We start from the raw sequence: 21,724 nt of genomic DNA, 5'->3' as shown, positions 1-21,724 counted from the left end.
TCGTGTTTAGGATCGATTTCTGTCTCGATTCGTGTTTAGGATCGATTTCTGTCTAGATTCGTGTTTAGGATCGATTTCTGTCTTGATTCGTGTCAGAACAGATGTTCTTCGTCACTGCTTGTTTCTGCATCGCCTATGGTGTTGATAAATAATCATACGACCGCGTTATCGGCTGTTCCATCAAGCACCCACATCCTTCCTTGATGACGTCGACTACAACGGCAGTCTGTCGTCTCTGATACGTCATTTGCTATATCACAGAAGTGACAAGGTCGAACGCGTCACGATGTTCGATTGTTTTGTGTCTCGCGATGTATACGCTTACTTTGAACATCACTAACCCCTAGCAATCTTGCAACCACAGTTTGTCAAGTTAGCGCAGTTAATACCCCACCTTTTATGGAACACGAAGGTCCATTACCGTGTTCAATACAGCCTACAACCGGTCCCTATAGTGATTCAGATGAATCCTATACACATTAACCCAATTATCTTTCCCAAAGATATATTTTCTTGCCATCTGCGCCTACATCTAACCATGTGGTATCTTCCCTGCACATTGACAATAGTGTTTAGTTATGTACCGTCTGTAACAGGTGTTTCAAAATTTGTATCCTGTACCCAGATGTTATTTTTGACAAAAATCTGACAGAACTTACAAAAAAAAATTCTTAATTCTAAAATTATGACTTACAATGACAAAAATGGATCTATCTCACAATATTGTCGTTTATCATAAACATAACTAAAGAAGTCTTAGTTCACAACAGATTCTGAATTTAAAAAAAATAATTAACACATCCGTTTATAATTCAGAACGAAACACAAGACATTCGAAGATATTAATACGGAACTTCCAGATACGTTTATGTTTTACTTTTGCATAAAAGCATGCTGAATATGAAAAGGGGCAACGGATTGTTTCCTACTGTACTGAAAGAAGGCATTACAATTAATGGTTCACATAACTGAAACTGGATATGTTTGTTTTTAAGCAGTAAGGACAAATCCCACAGGATTTGGGGGAGGGGGGGGACGTATTCGGGAGAAGAGACATTCAGAGGTCAACGAACGCTGGCTGCTGTCGGGTCGAGAACGGTGTGGATGAGAGGTCATTGGATGGAGCCCAAGGGATATAACTGCTTGTTCGATATTACATAAAGCCTTTGTTCTTCATTATACATTCTTCAGAGAATTTATAGGATGTAATATGAGGTTGGTAGCTTTATACCAAAACACTTGAGAAAGATATATTTCTTGACCTGACCTCATCTAATTTTAGGCTTGGCCATTACTTTATGCTACGTGGTTTAAAAAGGCTGTTACAAAAGTCTCTCGAGACAATAACAAAGTTTTTTTTAGAATACTTCTTCTTGACACGTTCGTCCAGGTCAGTGATCTTGAATATCTGTTCTGCCTGGTCCACGAAGAATTTATGTCAGCCATTGTTGTTCGAGAAAACCGCTGTGGTGTATTTGATGAAATATTTGCTGTTGCATATTTTAGACACATTTCATTTCCGGATTATTTTAGTCGTTTTTAGACATTCTTAAGTAGCCTTATGATCTTATATCTGTTAACAGACAAGTTTTGGTTACTGATAATTTTTTAAAATCGCCGTTAGGACTGTTTTCGGAAACTACGCTGTGTTGTGGTAATCGAGTTTGTTATAATCGTTGCCATAGAAATGCTGTTAAGGGATTTTGGACCTTAATGTATAATATTTATGGATGTGTATTACTTCGTATTTTCTCGTCATCCTTGACAGGTAATTTACTAGTTTTACGTATTTCACGTATGAAAATCTGTTAAAGTAGTATCCTTAATCCTAACATGCAATCCCTGGCAAAGAATAATATTTCATATTTTGAAGAAAAAAAAAATCATGCTACACATGTTTCGAAGTCTACACTAAATTAAAGCCATTTTTCACCGTCTCATCAGTTATGAACAGAGCATTGGAATCGTAGGAGTTACTAAAACAGCAAAATGGCTTGAAAAAAAAAATCTTGTTGAGGGATCACGCCCAATCTGTATCTCCTTTTAAAGCTGTTTTAAGGCCGCTTTTCCATTCAGAAACGAGCGTGAAACTATTGCAGACAGCTGCGTCTCACTGCATGAAATGATTACACAATATCTTTGTGTGGTATGGCTAACAGGAGTGTGTGGTTGTTCCTCGGGAACATAGCGATTAAACTCGATCCACAAGGAGTAGCTCTCAGATTACAGATTGAAACACAAAGAAGGCTAGTTCTTACAGCCCGGATGCTGACAGGGGACGATATCCGAGAAACGAACCGGAGTGAGTATTATTCTCGGTAGTGAAAACAGGAACTTAAGTAGGCCTATATCAGGGGTGACCAAGCCTTTCAGCCGTCAGGGTAAGTTTATAAAATCCTTTCGAGTTTTGGTTCCAGTTTCTGATTGAGTTTGAGGACTTCAACGCTGCTTCACATCCTAACTAACCAACTAACGAACTAGATGGCTTACCGAACCCGAAGGTTCATCACCGAATTAACCAAAGCCCTCCACCGGACCCTGTCCAGTCTCCTTCAACTCCTATCTCCCATAGATCCTGCCTGAGATTATCCTCCCATCTACGTCTAGGTCTCCCCACCGGTCTCTTCCCCTCAGGCTTCCTCCTGCCTGAGATTATCCTCCCATCTACGTCTAGGTCTCCCCAGTGGTCTCTTCCCCTCAGGCTTCCTCCTGCCTGAGATTATCCTCCCATCTACGTCTAGGTCTCCCCAGCGGTCTCTTCCCCTCAGGCTTCCTCCTGCCTGACATTATCCTCCCATCTACGTCTAGGTCTCCCCAGCGGTCTCTTCCCCTCAGGCTTCCTCCTGCCTGACATTATCCTCCCATCTACGTCTAGGTCTCCCCAGCGGTCTCTTCCCCTCAGGCTTCCTCCTGCCTGACATTATCCTCCCATCTACGTCTAGGTCTCCCCAGCGGTCTCTTCCCCTCAGGCTTCCTCCTGCCTGACATTATCCTCCCATCTACGTCTAGGTCTCCCCAGCGGTCTCTTCCCCTCAGGTTTCCCAACCAATACCTGGTGCACACCTTTTGTCCCATCCATGCGTGCCACATGCCCAGCCAATCTCATTCTTCTCGATTAATCACCCTGACAATACTTGGGGAGGAATACAAATTATCCTGGAAGCCAAAATTGGGAAACAAAAAAATCTTAAGTGTCTAATAACCATGTCATTAAGCCGTGCAACGGGCATGGAGGAAAAGCACCACACATTCTTAACGTAAATAGTGTTCTCCCCCCCCACAAACGCCTACATGGCGTATAGTGGAACAGCTTTATATTTTTCTTTAATTTTTTTTTTGCTGTAAGAATACATAATTAAATAAAAATTAAAATGAACGTAGGCACGAGAGGGTTAAACTGGTAGACCAGTGACCTAAGCGTCAGAACAGAACATAAATAACCATTGGTCGCGTTTAAAAAACCTGCGCGTTCTCTGCATCCGGGAGTCCACGGGAAAAAAATGCAGAGATGCAGGTAAACGGATGTGGGGGATCAATAACTCTAAAAGGCCATTCATGGGTCAATGATTACGTTTTAAAACGGCGAGAGACAGACCACGAGAGACCAGCTGATCAATAGGACCCGCGTCGTGTTCTTTGTAAGGCACCCGATGCAATTTTACACGCACCATTTCGCTGCTGGGTTTTCACTGTCTAGACGACGGGGTTCTACACCTTTACCAAGTCTAGGCGCCACATTCATAAATATTTAACGAATAGGGGCCCCCAAAGTTATCAGGCTTAATTTTTCAAATACCGACGATATTAATATAACGAGATTCTTTTATACCAGGTACATGTTTTTATCACACACACAGTGACACAATAGCCTATTACAAAACACATCCTGGACGGGGTTTAAGAACCCCTGGCAGATATCCTCGACCGGTCAAACACAGGAAGTGAGGATCGGTAAACATCAATAAACTTTAATCATTCTGAACCTCCCCGTTCGAAATTAGATCCGTAGTTGTGCCTTAATTGCGTATTTCAGCTGATTGGGATTACATGCAGTGAATTAACTGTACAAAATATTCATTAAGGATAGCACGAAGAAGCTGGTACAGACCTTAAATTTCTCTACGCAGTAAGACGGTGTTTATGAACTTCCTCATTCGCTGTGAAGCCCAAGCGAAGTGTTCATTAAATTTTGTGCTCAAACGTTTATGGACCTGGAGATAGGGTCTATGCAAGGATGTTTGCAATATTTTGCATTTATAATTTCATAAATGCACTGAATGTAGAGTCACCGGTTTACACTTTACACAAACCTCAATCCAATACGATGTACTTCTGATCTCTCCTCTTACAACTTCGATATTACTTCTCTGGTAAGTTTATACATTTACTTTCATTTATTTATTTTGTTTTCTATATTCAATTTCATTAATGGTTTTGAATCCTTTACTTCACAGACCAATATACGCAGCATTAACATCACTCCGACAATACGATTGTATCAATGATATATAACACGACAACAAATATTGATACAATGTGAAAAACGAAGAAATGATAAGAAAATTAAAAATTAGTAATTGAATTAAGAGTTTATAACATACACCTGATGACGGATCTATGAAAGCCGAAACATGTCGAGAATGTTCCATATGTAAATCGAGTACTCGATACGGAACAAAGGATAATATTTTAACCATTTAATTATCTTATATTACTTTATTGTGATTGACGGACAATTTTAATATATTTTAATACTATTTTAAATAAAATCACAATATGACGCACCTACAATATCTTACAAAATATGTACGAAATGAATGACAATACAATTTTTAATTTTATTTTCCGCGTTTTTTTTCCGTTAGCGAATGTAATGAAAGGTTCCTTCAGAATGTCGCTGTCTTATCTTCATGTAACTGTTGTATAATTTATGCTCTTGGTGTCTATATGACTGATTGTGCTGTTCCTTGTTAGGCATCCTTCTCACGTATGGCATCAAATATTCCAATAAAATATGCCTAAAATCAGTTAAGGACGTTAAATGTGTAATATTCTTAAACCATTACTTAGTCCAGTATTTTGAAAACATACCTATTTAATGTCGGGGGTGAAAATTTACATTTTTTCGCCTGGTACAATTTCAATTACCTCCAAGCAATACTTCTTCCACTGTTAAAATTCCCTATTAACTTTGAAAGTACTTAAATTAACACACTAAATTAAAGATAACAGAAATCCAGACGGACAGCGTTTTTTTATTTTCAAACATTTTATGTGCACAAATAGACCAGTCTTAGTTACGCCACTGCGATGTAACTGTTACGTAATTGTGGCTGAAGGCATGTTCTACTTATACCTAATCACCGCGCATGCATTTTACATACGCCCATTAAAATTTTACTATAATGTATAAGATGATACAGTTGCGTCATATTGTGATAAATATATATTTGTTTAAATCTTGTCAGCCAAATCACAATAAAATTCCTATTAAATATTAAAATATCACTAAAATTAACATTTAAATATTTAAAATGATGTTCTCTATCGAATCTCTAATGTAAATCGAACATTTCGATAGAGAACATCATTTTAAATATTTAAATGTTAATTTTAGTAATATTTTAATATTTAATAGGAATTTTATTGTGATATGACTGACAAGATTTAAACAAATATATAATGTATATAAGTTCTGAAACAATTATATAATTAATATTTCTTTTTTTTCCAATTTCAGGTATGTATGTTTTACTCAGATACTCCGTCTTTTTACGACACGGTGAGTTTGGCACAATTTGTTAACGGAAATAAAAGTGATGATGTACATTTATACTACATTTCGAATTTGTATTCCTTTCGGAATATTAAAATAATTTTTTCTGGGTATATTGGGCTAGTGCTGCATTTTCGTGGCAGAATCAAGGTCTCAGATTTTCCAAAGGACCACGGAGGACATAATTTTTCCATTGGTTTTCTGTAATATGCACCGTATAAAAAGTATTAATTAAAATGAATTACCGTAGGTAAGTCATATGCTTCACGTCTATGTCTACGAGATTTTGTACGACTATTGTTTTAGAGAAAGGTCGATAAAAGTCGATTTGAGATGCATGTAAAGTAAGGTTTATATTGATTGCTGCTTTCTGGGTTGTAGCGCCGTGTAGTATGGTAGAAGTTTACTTAACGAAGCCACTCAGCGGCCTCATCACACTGATAATGGAGGCAGCAAGGACCTCTGAAACGTCGTTAAACTTGTACCAGACTACACAGCGCTACAACCCAGAAGACAGCCATCTTAAGACTCACCTACGTGAGAACATCAAATTCTACATTGGGTTTATATTGTACCGATAAAAACCAAAATTAAAATTCGATCCGTAACTTTTTGGTGTTGACTCCAATACCACGTTTAAACAATATCTGTTATGCAGTCTCCGAGATTAAACTACATTATCATTTATTTTATTTACTCCAAAGAATTTGAAAAATAATCTTGATCGTAATCTCATTTGCTACCATAAAATTAAGTTTTTCGGGTAATGACTCTGATACAAGCTGTTGCAATAGCAAATTTAAAATAATATATAACTCCAGTAATTTGTGCACATCTCAGTAAAATTTACCTGACCGTATACTGTGGTAATCTGACATTTGTGAATGAGTATCGTTAAAAATAACGACCTTCGGCTACCAGTTTTCAAAAATAATGTCAGCTGTTTCTTTATTATTTTGGGTCCTTCGGAAAAACTATTCTTGGCTTGTGGGAAGAGACAAGAGACCTATTTTGGTGTTACAGAACTGATTCACACGTCAAATCGAATGAGTACGCAGACTCATACAAAACTTTGGCCATGAGTTGGTCAGAGTTCATTTGGAAATCAGTAAAATCTTTGCTGGTCCAGAATAGAAGAGAGTTGCTGTCTAAACGAGAACAGGAAATCGATAGAGGTAGCGGGAACAGGTCATAGGTCAACCAGGTCATAGGGAGTTTGCAGTCATCGAGGTATTTTTTCCAAGTAACAACAAATATGCTTCGGATACTGATTTACTTACTCACGAATCAAGCTGTTGGTTGTTATGAATCCTTATAAATTATTTAATACCAATCACATCAGACGTTACGTGTTAGGCACTGCATCAGTTTTGTGGTTTAAATAAGACCTATATGATGTTCATGATCACGGCCCTGCAACTTTGGATAATTAATCGTAACTCTATACGAGGTGCGATCGGAAAGTTTCAAGACTGCGCCAATAAAAACCCGTACACTTATCTCAGGTATTAAATTCATCCATCAACCTCGAAGTAGTTTCCCTGGGAGTGAACACAACGATCCCAGCGCCGCTGCCAAGCCTGGAAGCATCCCTGGAAATCTTTCTTTGTCAGCCTGTCAAGCACCATTTGCGATTCTGCCTGAATCTCTTCTATCGTCTCAAATCTCCTTCCCTTTAGCTGAATTTTCATCTTTGGGAAGAGGAAGAAGTCACACGGCGAATAAGGAGGGTGCGGGATGACGGCCATGGTGTTTGAGGCCAAAACCTGCCGAACTTTGAGGGCGGTGTGCGCTGGCGCGTTGTCATGATGCGTCGCATGTGGAGTTCTTCCTTTAGAATCAGCTGACAGGTCCCATAGCCTATCCCAACAATGTCGCACAAGTCGTTGATGGCACGACGTCGATCTTCGTGAATGGCCTGCCGAATCTTCGTAACATTTTCGGGCGTTGTGCTCGAAGATGGTCGTCCAGAACGCTCGTCATCATCGACAGAGGTTCGGCCATTTTTAAAACGTGAATGCCACACAAAAGTTTGTGCACGACCCATTGCGGACTCCCCAAATGCTTGCTTTAGCATTTCATAGGTTTCCGTAGCCGTTTTGGCGAGTCTTTGGCAAGAGATTCAGGCAGAATCGCAGATGGTGCTTGACAGGCTGACAAAGAAAGATTTCCAGGGATGCTTCCAGGCTTGGCAGCGGCGCTGGGATCGTTGTGTTCACTCCCAGGGGAACTACTTCGAGGGTGATGGATGAATTTAATACCTGAGATAAGTGTACGGGTTTTTATACGCGCAGTCTGGAAACTTTCCGATCGCACCTCGTATATGTATATATATATATATATATATATATATATGATATAGTGGCAGCTCTCGGGATCGAATCCAGAACCTTTACAATATCGTAGGTACACGTGATAATTATTTGGACAGTAATTCTCATAAACTTATTCAATTCAATTGATATTTCTTTACGGTGCCACTTGGAACGTGTCTGAAGTTCGCTGATGAAATGTTTATTGCTCCCGGAATATAGATTCTAGTTAGCTGGTGGTCGAAAGAGCACGCCCACATCCTCTGACATTCCATAAAATGTCATTATATACAACTTCCTCTGCTTTAAAATGTCAGGGTTAAAGACCTCTTCCGCGTCAGATAATGATTATGAGATGTACGAAAATAACTTATTCTTCTCCTGGTCCATAGTTATTTTTAATCGAATTTCATTCTTTGTTCTCTCCTTTAACTAACTGGATTTGATAAGCTTTTGTTCAAAGTCCAAATCACTTGACAGCATTTTTCATGAACATTATTTATGATCAAGATCCTTTGTGTCCTGTTACAGGGCGCCTCTGTCTTATTATTATTATTATTATTATTATTATGAATTGTTTAATTGGTCCACAAGCAGCCAAAAACTTCAGGCGTGTTGCCGTCATAACTCCGATGCTTGCAGCCCAGATGAAACTGTAGTCACGGCTCGAACCACGAGATGGGCGGCTACAGTGAGTTGGGGTCGTGCGCCCGTAGTAGTCGGAGCGACCCAAGAAGCACGGCCTTTTGCATCCGGCTGAGTAGTGCTTCAGCGTTTATTATTATTATTAGTGTTCTGTCTGACGACAGGTCCATATGAACAAGATCCTTCCATCCTTTTCTCGGACTGGGACCTGTTCATATACGTTCTTGGCAGATGATCCAGAAGTGGTTTGCCATTGCCTTCTTCTGTGTGTGAATGGAGTAATTGTTGGGATGCCACGGAGAAACCGGGGAAGCCCCCGGAGGAAAACTCCGTGTTGCCTAGACCACGGCCTTGCCCAACACAAGTTATAAATTCGGGCACCGCCGGGAATCGAACCCGAGACCCCAGGATTACAAGGCCAGCGTTCTAACCGCTAGACCACCTCATCTTATATTTATTTAGTGTTCTGTCTGACAACAGATCCATATGAACAGGATCCTTCCATCCTTTTCTCGGACTGGGACCTGTTCATATACGTTCTTGGCAGATGATCCAGAAGTGGTTTGCCATTGCCTTCTTCTGTGTGTGAATGGAGTAATTGTTGGGATGCCACGGAGAAACCGGGGAAGCCCCCGGAGGAAAACTCCGTGTTGCCTAGACCACGGCCTTGCCCAACACAAGTTATAAATTCGGGCACCGCCGGGAATCGAACCCGAGACCCCAGGATTACAAGGCCAGCGTTCTAACCGCTAGACGTATTATTCTATATTAACGCAGCCGCGGGGATTCGAGCTAAGGTCTCCTGCCCTACTACGGTATTGATCTTTCTATGAGACACAAACCCGGGTTCTACATGAGTCTGTTTCTGTCCTTGTGCTGTCTTATGGGTTGTAGCGTCGCGTAGTCTTGTAGAAATTTACCATAGTTTCAGAGGACCTTGCTACCATCACCAGGTTGATGAGTTATCACCCCGATGATGGAGGCGGAAACCCCTCACATCACAAAATCTTTCTTGCCGAAGCAAAAGTAAGACGATTTCTGACAATTCATGCTCGGGGTGGAATTGCTACGCCATACTCTTTCGCAAAACATGCGTCCACACCTTCACACACTGGAGTACGATGTGCGGAGTGCACATGCGTAGTAATCCTACCCTTCTTTCAAGCATAAGGTACCCTTGAATCGATACGTAACTGACCCCATGAAGACGGGTTCTTTAAAAGTTACTAATGACTCAGCTGGTATATTTGAAGAACGTAAAGGTTCATTACTGTGATCAAAAGAATCTGCCTGTTATCCCTATCCTCAGCCAGATGAATCCTGCCTGCGTCCTCAAAGTACATTTTAATATCATCCTCTCATCTATATCTAGGTCTCTCCTTTCAAAGATCTGTATCTGCAAAAGACTTAATGAATAGCCATTGGAGTTACAGGGATTTTCAGTCGAGGGAGACAATGATTAATCATATACAATGTGATATAGCTACGGTGGTCTAGCGGTTAGAACGCTGGCCTTGTAATCCTGGGGTCTCGGGTTCGATTCCCGGCGGTGCCCGAATTTATAACTTGTGTTGGGCAAGGCCGTGGTCTAGGCAACACGGAGTTTTCCTCCGTGGCATCCCAACAATTACTCCATTCACACACAGAAGAAGGCAATGGCAAACCACTTCTGGATCATCTGCCAAGAACGTATATGAACAGGTCCCAGTCCGAGAAAAGGATGGAAGGATCCTGTTCATATGGACCTGTCGTCAGACAGAACACTAAATACGAGGATCGTCCACAAAGTAAGTTTCCTTGGGGCCGTTTACAGAAACAAAACACAATTTCATGGAAATATTTATTGCAACAGATACAGCAAGTGTCCAGCTATTTTTCAACATATTCGCCACCGGAATTGAGACATTTGTCATACCGTGGGACCAACTTTTGAATACCTGTGTCGTAGAAGTCTGCCGCCTGGGATTGGAACCACTGTGTGACAACCATCTCCGCCTCTCTGTCATTCTCAAAAGGCTGACGCTGACCGGACAGGAATTTCTTGAGGTGTAGGAAAAGATGGAAATCACTGGGAGCGAGGTCCGGGCTGTAGGGTGGATGATTAAACACCTCCCAGCTGAACTCCTGCAGGAGACTTGCTGTCCGTCGAGCCGTGTGCGGCCTAGCGTTATCACTGACCGCACATCACAGTCGGCGGGAGCTGGAATAAGAACCTCCATCTTCAACAGCTGCAACGATGCTACTGTGAGAACGCGGGAAGTGCCGTTAGTGCATGCGCCATGCTACGTCATTGCTCTATCACGTACGCACAGTCGCTTCGCGCAATATAAGGTTTGCTAGCTGCGGGACGAGTGGGAAACTTACTTTTGGGACGCGCCTCGTAATAATAGACGAGGGATTAATTCCTTGCATGAATGCAAAAATGTAACAACTGTTTGAGAACTTGTACCTGGGCAGTGAATAAATTAATCCTTCTGGACGGACTGTGGTTCATCGCTGTATTTGTTCGAGTACTCGTTTGTTTCAATTTGTATAATATCTCAATACTTCTGTTTGTTGAAATTGTTCGTTTGAAAGAATTCGATCCGTCCAATCCATGTTCAATGTTGTGAACGTGAAACATGCAATTTCGTGAACGATACTCTTGTCGAATTTAGAAAATTATGCCGTGGGGAAGACAGAACTGATTTAGGAGTTAAATTTGGGGGCGCATGTCACTTGTAGAGAAATTGGACACAAGCAGATGGCGTCGAAGTGTTTGTGTTTCTATGCGCAGTTTCTGTTCTAAATTACGTGGAACGGAATGAAGATACATAAAAATCTTTATGGTTTCTCCCCCTTCCAACTTCCACAACTGCAATAAACAGACTTCAAGAGACCTAAGTAAATATAGGTCATATCTTTTATTACAGCTTACATAAAATCCTCCATTTGAGTTATCAGATTAGAAGTGTAATTAAATATCAACATATTATTCAGTACCAAAGAATTTGGTAACTCATACCGACGAATATATTTCTGTAAACCTGGGAGAGATGACGTTCTCACAACGTTTAAGATACTGACATTAGTCTTCGCGGTTTCATTCTGTTTAGATTTGTAGGCAGATACCAGCGTTTCGGAGAAACATATCTCCATCTTCAAAGGTCTTCAGTACTGAAAATGTAGACAGTATGTTCCACCGAAACGCTGATATATCTTCCTACATGTCCACGAGGCGTTACGACCCAGAAGACGAACGCCGACACAACTACTGTTTAATAAAATGGCAACCCATTTCTTAATGTGGTCATGTCTCCTTTACGGAGTGACCCTGGGACATTGCACGTGAAACTTAAATAATTCGTCACTAAAGAAGGAACAAAAAAGAAATGTCATATATAGATCAGTGTGATTCACATTTCTTAAAGGAGACGGAAATTACTTTTCATTATAGAAACACGAAAAAAAAGTAACATGATCACAATTCACTACCCCCTTCAAAAACAAAGGTGGAATTAAAACTAAATTTCCGGTCGGGAAAGGAAATGTTTACCGGGGGAAAACATATCCCAGGCTGTGATTTAGAAATTCACTTTTTTTCCCACACCACGCGTGCAGTGTGTTGTCATACACAAAATCTAATTATGTCAACTGTTGTTATGTTTGGATATGATACTTCGTGCCTCGGACAAGGGTCGAACGTAAGGTTGTGTGTTCGAGAACAGGGTACCGAAGAAATTACTCAGATGAGACTGGCAAGATAAATGCACAGATCCGCATTTTGGTCAGAAGACTGGAGGAAAGAGACAGCTTGAAAAATCTGAACGTAGATGGGAGAATACTGGTAATATTAGAAACAGGGTGTGATTATGGATTGGATTTACCTGGCTCAGGCATCTGACACTGTAACATCCAGCTTAGACTTAAAAGCAGCTTCAAGTATCTCAGTAATGACCGATTTGTCCAAGAAAATTAATGAGGAATATGTGAAGCTGTTAGGTCAGGTTATGTTATGTTAGGTTCGATTCGACTTAATTCGATTGGGTTGTGTTACGTTATTGAAGGTTAGGTTAGGTTCGATTCGATTTAATTCGATTGAGTTGTGTTACGTTATTGAAGGTTAGGTTAGGTTCGATTCGATTCGATTAATTCGATTGGGTTGTGTTACGGTATTGAAGGTTAGGTTAGGTTCGATTCGATTTAATTCGATTGGGTTGTTACGTTATTGAAGGCTAGGTTAGGTTCGATTCGATTTAATTCGATTGGGTTGTGTTACGTTATTGAAGGTTAGGTTAGGTTCGATTCGATTTAATTCGATTGGGTTGCGTTACGTTATTGAAGGTTAGGTTCGATTCGATTTAATTCGATTGGGTTGTGTTACGTTATTGAAGGCCTATTTGGTGTTCGGTATTTAAATAAAAACTGGAATGACGTGTCTACAAATCGCCCTAATTTCGTGAGCCTCGAGTTGATAACAATGGTTGTACGTTGTTTCTGATACGTAAAAGGTTGAAAACCCCTGTTCCGTTGGAATATACCGAAGGGAATAGCGGGGAAATAATGAGTCACCAGTACGATGCGAGTGGTCAGTGCAGCCGTACGAACCAGAGTGTAGTGACCTTGCGAGTAATAACGGGATACAACGTGGAGTTTCGATTCCATCATTCTTCTCGAACTACAGATGAGACTAGCGACGTATTTTAGCTTACCAGTATCGATTTATATCGACGTAAACCACGAATAAAACAGGTTAGCTGGAACCAATCGTCATCTTCCCAAAATACAAGATTAACTCCCTTGTTGAGCACAGAATTTACGTATCTTTTTAAGGTGTGATGGTAATTATATGTACCTCCTGCTTTCAGTAACTGAATTTTGTCCCAGAGTGAACGTATTTGTGAGTTTCACATGTTTCTCAGAATAAAGAGCGATTATTTCTTTAAACAGGGTTAACCAATTGATATTCTTAAGGGATGCCAGTTGTGAGTTGGCTGTCTCCTGGGTTGTAGCGCCCTGTACTTCGGTAGAAGTTTACAAACGCTTCAGAGGTCCTTGCTGCATCCATCGCCGTGACGATGTAACCTCTGAAACGTTGGTAAACTTCTACCGAAGTACGTACAGGGCGCTACAACCCAGAAGACAGCCAGCCATCTTCGGGCTCATTGCTGTGAAAACCTCACATCCTACTGAGATAACAGTGGTGTTTCCTTTTAGGTATGAACTGAAATTTGAACCATATTTAGGCAAGGTTTGGCTTCATATGAGAATACAGAAGTTTATAAGAATACGATTTATTTACTGATAGTATTAATACTAATAAAAATGCTTTTTAAAACTTAGTTTGCTTGATTTAAGTTTAGCGGAAGTTTATGGAGGTCAAGAAGAGATGGTGGAACGAGTAGTATCTCAAGACAGGCTTCTTCAGATTAAATGCAATTTTCTGACGTTGAGTTAAACCTTATTCCATCTTTTGGTACTTCTGACTTCCTTCAGATAAGAAATGCGCATAGTACTATGCGTAGACGATAAATATAAATAGCTGATGATACCACGAAAGAAAATCACACATGTGTAAGTTACAGACATTGTGAACAATTCCTAAACATTCATAAGAACTCTCTTTATGGCAAAGTATGGAAGTAACAAATTCTGAATGCATCGTTTTCACGTTTCCAAAGCCTTGATAATCCATGGATGTTAGGGAGCGACTGGTTTTCCCAGTGGATTCTGGATAAGTTCGTATGCGACTTGAAGTTGACCCATTTAAGCTGGTGTTCTCCAAAACATTTTGTCTTCATATTCAATGTAACGGGTTCCAAATTCCCTACTGCAGTGTCTGCTCCCCGACCTGTCTGTCCATTATAATGCAAACACTTTAAATGTCATCCCTTTATTTATCGACACCCTGACAACTGCTAGGACAGACAAATGTGTGACAATGAATAATCGATAGTCGAAAGAATAATATAGAAGACTAAAGTAATCGACAAAGAATAATCGAACAAACGATAGACGAACTGTGCCACAATGAATAATCGATAGTCGAAAGAATAATATAGAAAACTTAAGTAATCGACAAAGATTAATCGAACAAACGATAGACAAAATGCGTGACAATGAATAATCGATAGTCAAACAACAGATAGAGACGAAATGTGTGACAATGAATAATCGATGTTCGAAAGAATAATATAGAAGACTAAAGTAATCGACAAAGAATAATCGAACAAACGATAGACAAAATGCGTGACAATGAATAATCGATAGTCGAACAAAAGATAGAGACGAAATGTGTGATAATGAATGATCGACAATCGAAGAAAGAATAGATAAGACTAAAGTAATCGACAAAGAATAATCGAACAAACGATAGACAAAATGCGTGACAATGAATAATCGATAGTCGAACAACAGATAGAGACGAAATGTGTGACAATGAATAATCGATAGTCGAAAGAATAATATAGAAGACTAAAGTAATCGACAAAGAATAATCGAACAAACGATAGACAAAATGCGTGACAATGAATAATCGATAGTCGAACAACAGATAGAGACGAAATGTGTGACAATGAATAATCGATAGTCGAAAGAATAATATAGAAGAATAATCGAACAAACGATAGACAAAATGCGTGACAATGGATGAACGATAGTCGAACAAAAGATAGAGACGAAATGTGTGATAATGAATGATCGACAATCGAAGAAAGAATAGATAAGACTAAAGTAATGTTGTCGGCCATAAAACAGACGGTCTCAAACCCCGATACACGGGTGTCTCTTTTATTTTTACGAAGAAGCATAAGTTTTATTTTTATTTGTGTCTGACGCTGCGTTAAGAATAGTTCTTAAATCTATGTTTCGTTGTTTACACTTGATCTCCATCACGAATTCTTGTCTTCTCATTTTTTATCTCGGTCTCAACAGCAATGAAATGCTAACATTCTGTTATGAAAGTGACGCTAATGGCGGGTTTACTGTAGTTTTCTTGCTTTAGACAGCTTACTGACTTTCGATAACTTTAATTGCACTAAAATAATTTTTAGCACTTCCAAAGTTCTGTGAGTGAGTTTATCAGCATTACATCACATTCAAGTCTGAACATTGCCCACTGTCCGATAAACTATATTTGACATACATTACGTTTCTGAAATGGATCCTTCTGTTTTTCCCCGCTGTATGGGCAGAGAATCGTTTATAACCAAGAACATGAGCAAAGCTGAATGGTTGCGCGTGTAGAAATCTGTAGTATCGGCAGTTGGTTACGTCACATTCAAGACGTCATTGCTGAAGTGTCAGTGCCCTCTGCTGCTGCTGCAACGTGTATCGCGTAACGGGATCTAAGTGGTCCAGAACCCTCTTCCTCTCTCTCTCAGCATTCATCTTTATTTTGCATTCAAATCTCACCACGCCTTTATTTCATCTCATGTCCCAGATCAACTGTTTCATCTTCTTCATCATTGTAAATAATAATTACAATTTTAATGGAGTAATCAATTACCCTGTTGGCTTGTACAGAGACAATACCGGAAGTTGAAATTAAATAATTACGTGATTTACTTCATGGCTATCCTGTATTGTGAAGACTGAGTTTAATTATTTGAAGTCGAAGGTCGTCTGAATACCGAATTTCCTCGATTTTAAGACGCAATCGATTGTAAGATGCACTATCGATTTAGTAACAGATTTTTACGAAAAAGAGAAGCAATATCGATTCTTTGACTCCATCAAACGTAAGACGCACCCCGGTTTAATAAAATTTAAAATCGCCGAAATACGGTAATATTTAAGAATCCAGTCCGCACAACAACAACAACAACAACAAAAAACATTTCACCTGTACAGAGATCGAATGGTTAATGGTGGTTAAAGAAATAATCTCTGTCTACACTGAGACACATAAATACTAAATGTAACATTAGTAGTTGTTTCAGCGGGTGGTACGTACTGTTACCATTAAGCTTAAAGAGCTGTTGTGCTGGCAAAGTATCGCCTTGTTTCTGTCGACAGTGTTGGTAGTTTTGTTATGACGCCAGTATAAGGAAGAAATTCCATGAAGTTGGCAAAAAGAGAGAAAATAAATCCTTCTCAAATTATATATATCCGAACTATAGTCATGAAAGTTTCATTACCAGAAGTATGACGTTTCTAAAGACACTGAATTACCTCGACATTAAAGTAACTGGCTACGAACTGGATTACTGAGTTCAGCTGCCAGTAATACCAACATTTTTATCATGTCTTCCACGTCCAGACCGGCTTTAGTAACACTAATGGCAACAGAGAAACGCGATACAACCGCGGTAGTATGAGGTGACCATTCACCTCCAGCTAGTGCTGAATTCTTAAGGCTGATTCCATGGTATCAGGTCCTTGAATCGCTCGGCTTGTCAATAAATGCCTCTCCTTTTATGGAACACGTAACCGAGGAAGTTGTCAGTCGACTACGGATTAAACTTGGGTTCGTTCTCCGACAGGAGCAAAGGATTTCTCTTCTAGCATCTGCGTCCAGACCGGTTATGGGGCCCACCCAGCCTCCTGTACAATGAGTACAGGGGGTCTTTTCCCCGGGGGCAAAGCGCGACGGGGCGTGACGCTGACCACTCACCCCCATCTAGTGCAAAGGTCAAGGAAGAGAGGAGCTATACCTCCTCTCACCCCAAGCGCCTACATGGCGTGTAGCGGGATGGATTTACTTTATGGAACACGAAGGTTCAATACCGCCTCCATCATCAGGGCGATCAGGCAGTGGCAAATGTTTATCATAATATGTTTCAAAAACTGTATATTTCCATCCTCACCAACTATTTTCGAAAACGTACAAAATATTATTCGCGCTGATTAATTTCCTAACATTTGGCTTGACGGAGGGTGTGACGAGAAAACCGAGACAAAATCCCAGACCCTAAAGGTACAATTTGGCTGCACGCGACAGAGACAAGCGACCGAGGCAGGCGACAGAGTTACGAGACCGAGACTGGTCGCTTCCTGTCTGCTCTCTGTACAATTACGAGCGCGAGACAGAGACAAAGCATAGGAGACCGCTCTCGGACCAGTAGTGTCTCGCGACGGGCTCAGGCAGCACGTGTGTTGTTGAGTAAAATAATGGCGGAAATTAAATTTACTGGTGACCAAGACGAGCAATTGGTAGAATTAGTAGCAGAAAACCGACCACTGACCACCGACAGAAAGATCCTTCTTCGCGTCTGGTTTTGAATATTGAACTCACAGGTTTTCTTTGTTTCTTTCGCAACAAATAACACAGCAACACATCATCTTCTTCTTATTCTTCGAGTAACCTTTTTAGAAGCATTTTTGTACTCATTTTTCACAGAATATGTGCACGTATGTCTCAACAAAACAAAGAAAACAAACACTTTGCCGCATGTCTCGGTCGTCACCTCAAAAGTGTGTGGCGACAAGCTGCGATGTGTCCGTCTCCCGTCTCTGTCGCCTGCCTCGGTCGCTTGTCTCTGTCGCCTGCCTCGGTCGCTTGTCTCTGTCGCGTGCAGCCAAATTGTACCTTAAGACGAAACAGAAGTGTTGACCAACCATCAAACCGCAACGTTCCTTAAAACCACACACTTTACCGATAGCGTAAATACATTTATCATTTTTCCTGTTTGCGAACTCGGTCTAGTTACCGCAGACAGAACGAAAATGCCACTGAATTATTAAATTATGTTTGTAGGAGGAATGCAAATAAAATGTAGCCCGTTTTGAGTGTTCCTAGAATGCCGGAATTTTACAGTTACGCACTACAGTTTTGTGTGTTACCTACTCGGCTTGGGAAGTCACGTGTCGCACTACTATATTATATTTATTATTATTTAGTGTTCTGACTGACGACAGGCCCATATGAACAGGATCCTTCCATCCTTTTCTCGGACTGGGACCTGTTCATATACGTTCTTGGCAGATGATCCAGAAGTGGTTTGCCATTGCCTTCTTCTGTGTGTGAATGGAGTAATTGTTGGGATGCCACGGAGAAACTGGGGAAGCCCCCGGAGGAAAACTCCGTGTTGCCTAGACCACACACCACAAGTTATAAATTCGGGCACCGCCGGGAATCGAACCCGAGACCCCAGGATTACAAGGCCAGCGTTCTAACCGCTAGACCACCGCGGCGGCCTATGGCACTACTACCATACCAAAAAACGTCGTGCTTGTTTAATTCGATATAAACTTTACTGATAAAACCCTATAACATTGCAAGATATAAAATATCCAGTAGTAACAAAACAAACAATTAATAACGATACTACGAACATCGTAAAGCGACAAAGACGCGCGAGAAATACCTTTGTATTAAAGACAAATGTTTCTCACTCAGGAATAAGATGGTTACGCATGCGCAAAACATCATCTGCTCTACCAGGCCGCCTACGTCACAAGGATTTATACAAAACTCGCATGCATTATGGTTGTAAAGAGGACGAGAGGGAAAGTGATGCCGGACAATATGGCCAGCGCACTCGTAAGAAAATGCAAGTGAATTATTTCACGGTCGGATCATAATTATGCACATAAGTTCTTGGCACTGAGGTTCGCTGTTGTACATTGTTCGCTGTCTGAGGCAGCGTGACTTAACATCTCCTTCACGCACGGGAAATACAAATCTGTGAACGACCTGCATAAACGATGTATCGGCTTTACGAATGAAATTATTTCATTAAAAGATTTCGAATAATACTTGCACACTTTTCAAAACCACCAGAAAATATTCCGGTACACATACAAGATGATACCTTCTTCGGAATATTTGCTAATCCTTTTGAGGTAAAACACGAAGACGTTTTACCCCACTTTACAACTCGAACTAATAATTACCTCTGGTTTAATTTCAAAGAATGAGATTTACTTAACCTTTTAAGCGCCTTCTTAAACACATCTGAATTTGCAGCAGAAGGCATTTTATACAAATTTATTCGTAAGCATTTAACAACTGCGTACAAGATTTCTCGTTAATGAAATTAAAATAATCTAAGACCCGAACTTTGTAAATGCAAGAAACATGTTAGACTAATTTTTCTAATGATTACGCCGTTCATGCTTTCAAAACCAAGTGGTAAGTATATATGTCCACCTACGTTAACAATCATTGTTATTTAATAGTTACGAATTTAGCCCGTACCGCAAAGAAAACATCACCATTACAAATATAAGTATGTTAACGCTGTTTAAGGAAATAATCGATGTTTCTTTGACAACCATACGAACCTCATGAATACAGAATTCAAAATTAATGATTAACAAAGCAGGTGGTACATATGGTTACCACTGGGCTTATAGAGTAAGTAACGGCTCTTAAATTTTATGATATAATCTTCCCTTATAGAGTAATTAAAATATATTGATGTAGTTTTATATTATCTTACCTCGGTCACGCATGTGGGAATTTGAATCACAAGCTGTCAGCCCACAAGCAGAAGGTACGTGTCCTGTAACAAAGAAGGCAGAGCTTGTTTACAAATTCCGATTAAGGTTGCAACCATACGATCTTAAATGAACTTTGAAGTGCGGACTTTGGCGTTATGAGTCGACTCGAGCTGCATAGTTTTGTATCCCACATCTTCGTAACTCGTTCGAAGTAACGAGTGTGGCTGAAACATCGTAATCAGATAACGTAATAAGTAAACGAAAACCAAGGAAGAGAAATGACAATGACGTATCTTTTCTGATGATCATATTTTAAACAAAGAGTGATGGTGACGAGTTGTATTCAATTGTTTAACGCTTTGAAACACTTAATAATTCAGTCCGTACCGCAAAGAAAACACTCAGTTATATCAAATATTAACTAGTTAACCTCGTGTAAGAAAATAATCCCTGTTTTCAGTGAGACTCGTAAGAAATTCATAAACACAAAATGAGTTACTGACTCATGAAGCAAGTGGTACATATAGTTACCACTGGGCTTTATGTGGGAAAGCTTCTCGCTAAAGATGGTCAATAAATGGAAGAAGTACCTGAATGTACTGACGGAGTAAACAGGAGTAACAGAGTTAGGAAGTAAGTAACTGTAATTATAAATTAATTTAAATCAAAAAGAAATCTTTCGTGTGCGACAAGATAATGTTTATCGGTGACTCTGATAGTAGGCTAAATAACACAGAAACAGTGACATGGCTTCTACGAATTCTTCCTTTCTTTGACAACTGCAGTGGATAAAAGATGCTCTATACCAGTGGTATTCAACCTGGGGTACGCGTACCCCCGGGGGTACGCGAAGACATCTTAGGGTTTACGTGAAATTTAAAAAATATATATATATATATTGTTTCATAATAAACAATGAATAATCAGTAATGTAATTTATTTAATTTATTTTAGATGTAGATTATATACTCTGTATAACTTGAATTATACACCAACGACTTTGGGGGTACAAAGTTGAAGAGAAATTATATCTGGGGGTACGCGAACAAAAAAGGTTGAATACCACTGATCTATACAATGTCTATGGCATATTAATTGCTGTTAGAGATTGTAAACGTAGGAATGTAGAAATGTACTTTTTTTGAAATAGGAACATTAAATCAGAACTTTCGCTATTAACTGGCACAAATTAAGAAACACCAATGACGTGTCTGTTTTCAAAAAATCAGCACCAAATTTTCCAGAAATACCCATTAAATATATCTGAGGTAAGCTACCTTTTTCAAGATTAGAACTGCTTCTAAGTTTAATCCAACTTCATCTGGTCATTTATAACAACTTTCCAAAGTTAACTACGAACCCTTTTTTTTTTATAATTTCTGTGACAATCGGGGGGGAGAAGTAATGTTTTCCAATACTTAAACATTTTTAGAAACAGACAAAGAAATTTTAGTTGCATGTCATGATAGATAGCTATGGAAATTATTTATCAAAAATGACATCAAATTTTCATCGCTTTAAATGAACTTTTTCTTTCTTTTGACGGCAGGACTTGAACATTTAGTTTAGAGGCCATTGACCGGCAGAGCATTGTGAGATGAAGTTCAGAAGAAGCCTTAATAATGAT

General features: G+C 39.8%; 2 protein-coding genes and 1 long non-coding RNA gene across 3 annotated transcripts in view; 2 read left to right on the top strand and 1 right to left on the bottom strand.

The window, feature by feature from the left end:
• Positions 1–20,124, bottom strand: part of Gos28 (golgi SNAP receptor complex member Gos28) — a 91,500-nt gene extending 71,376 nt beyond the window's left edge. The window contains exon 1 of the mRNA XM_022062971.2: positions 20,097–20,124. Within this exon, the coding sequence (XP_021918663.1) occupies positions 20,097–20,109 (13 nt within the window). The 5' untranslated portion in view covers positions 20,110–20,124. The remainder of the gene's footprint in view (positions 1–20,096) is intronic.
• Positions 1–21,724, top strand: part of LOC147874422 (uncharacterized) — a 168,261-nt gene that overhangs the window by 101,473 nt on the left and 45,064 nt on the right. The gene's annotated exons all lie outside the window — the stretch shown is intronic.
• LOC110833475 (uncharacterized) overlaps positions 1–21,724 on the top strand; it is an 81,206-nt gene that overhangs the window by 14,418 nt on the left and 45,064 nt on the right. The gene's annotated exons all lie outside the window — the stretch shown is intronic.

Source organism: Zootermopsis nevadensis, unplaced genomic scaffold (genome assembly GCF_977971745.1).
Source record: "Zootermopsis nevadensis isolate Lab colony 2312 unplaced genomic scaffold, Znev_1.0 Znev_ptg000009l, whole genome shotgun sequence".
NCBI lineage: Eukaryota > Metazoa > Arthropoda > Insecta > Blattodea > Termopsidae > Zootermopsis > Zootermopsis nevadensis.
This window is presented reverse-complemented; position numbering and strand designations above follow the sequence as displayed.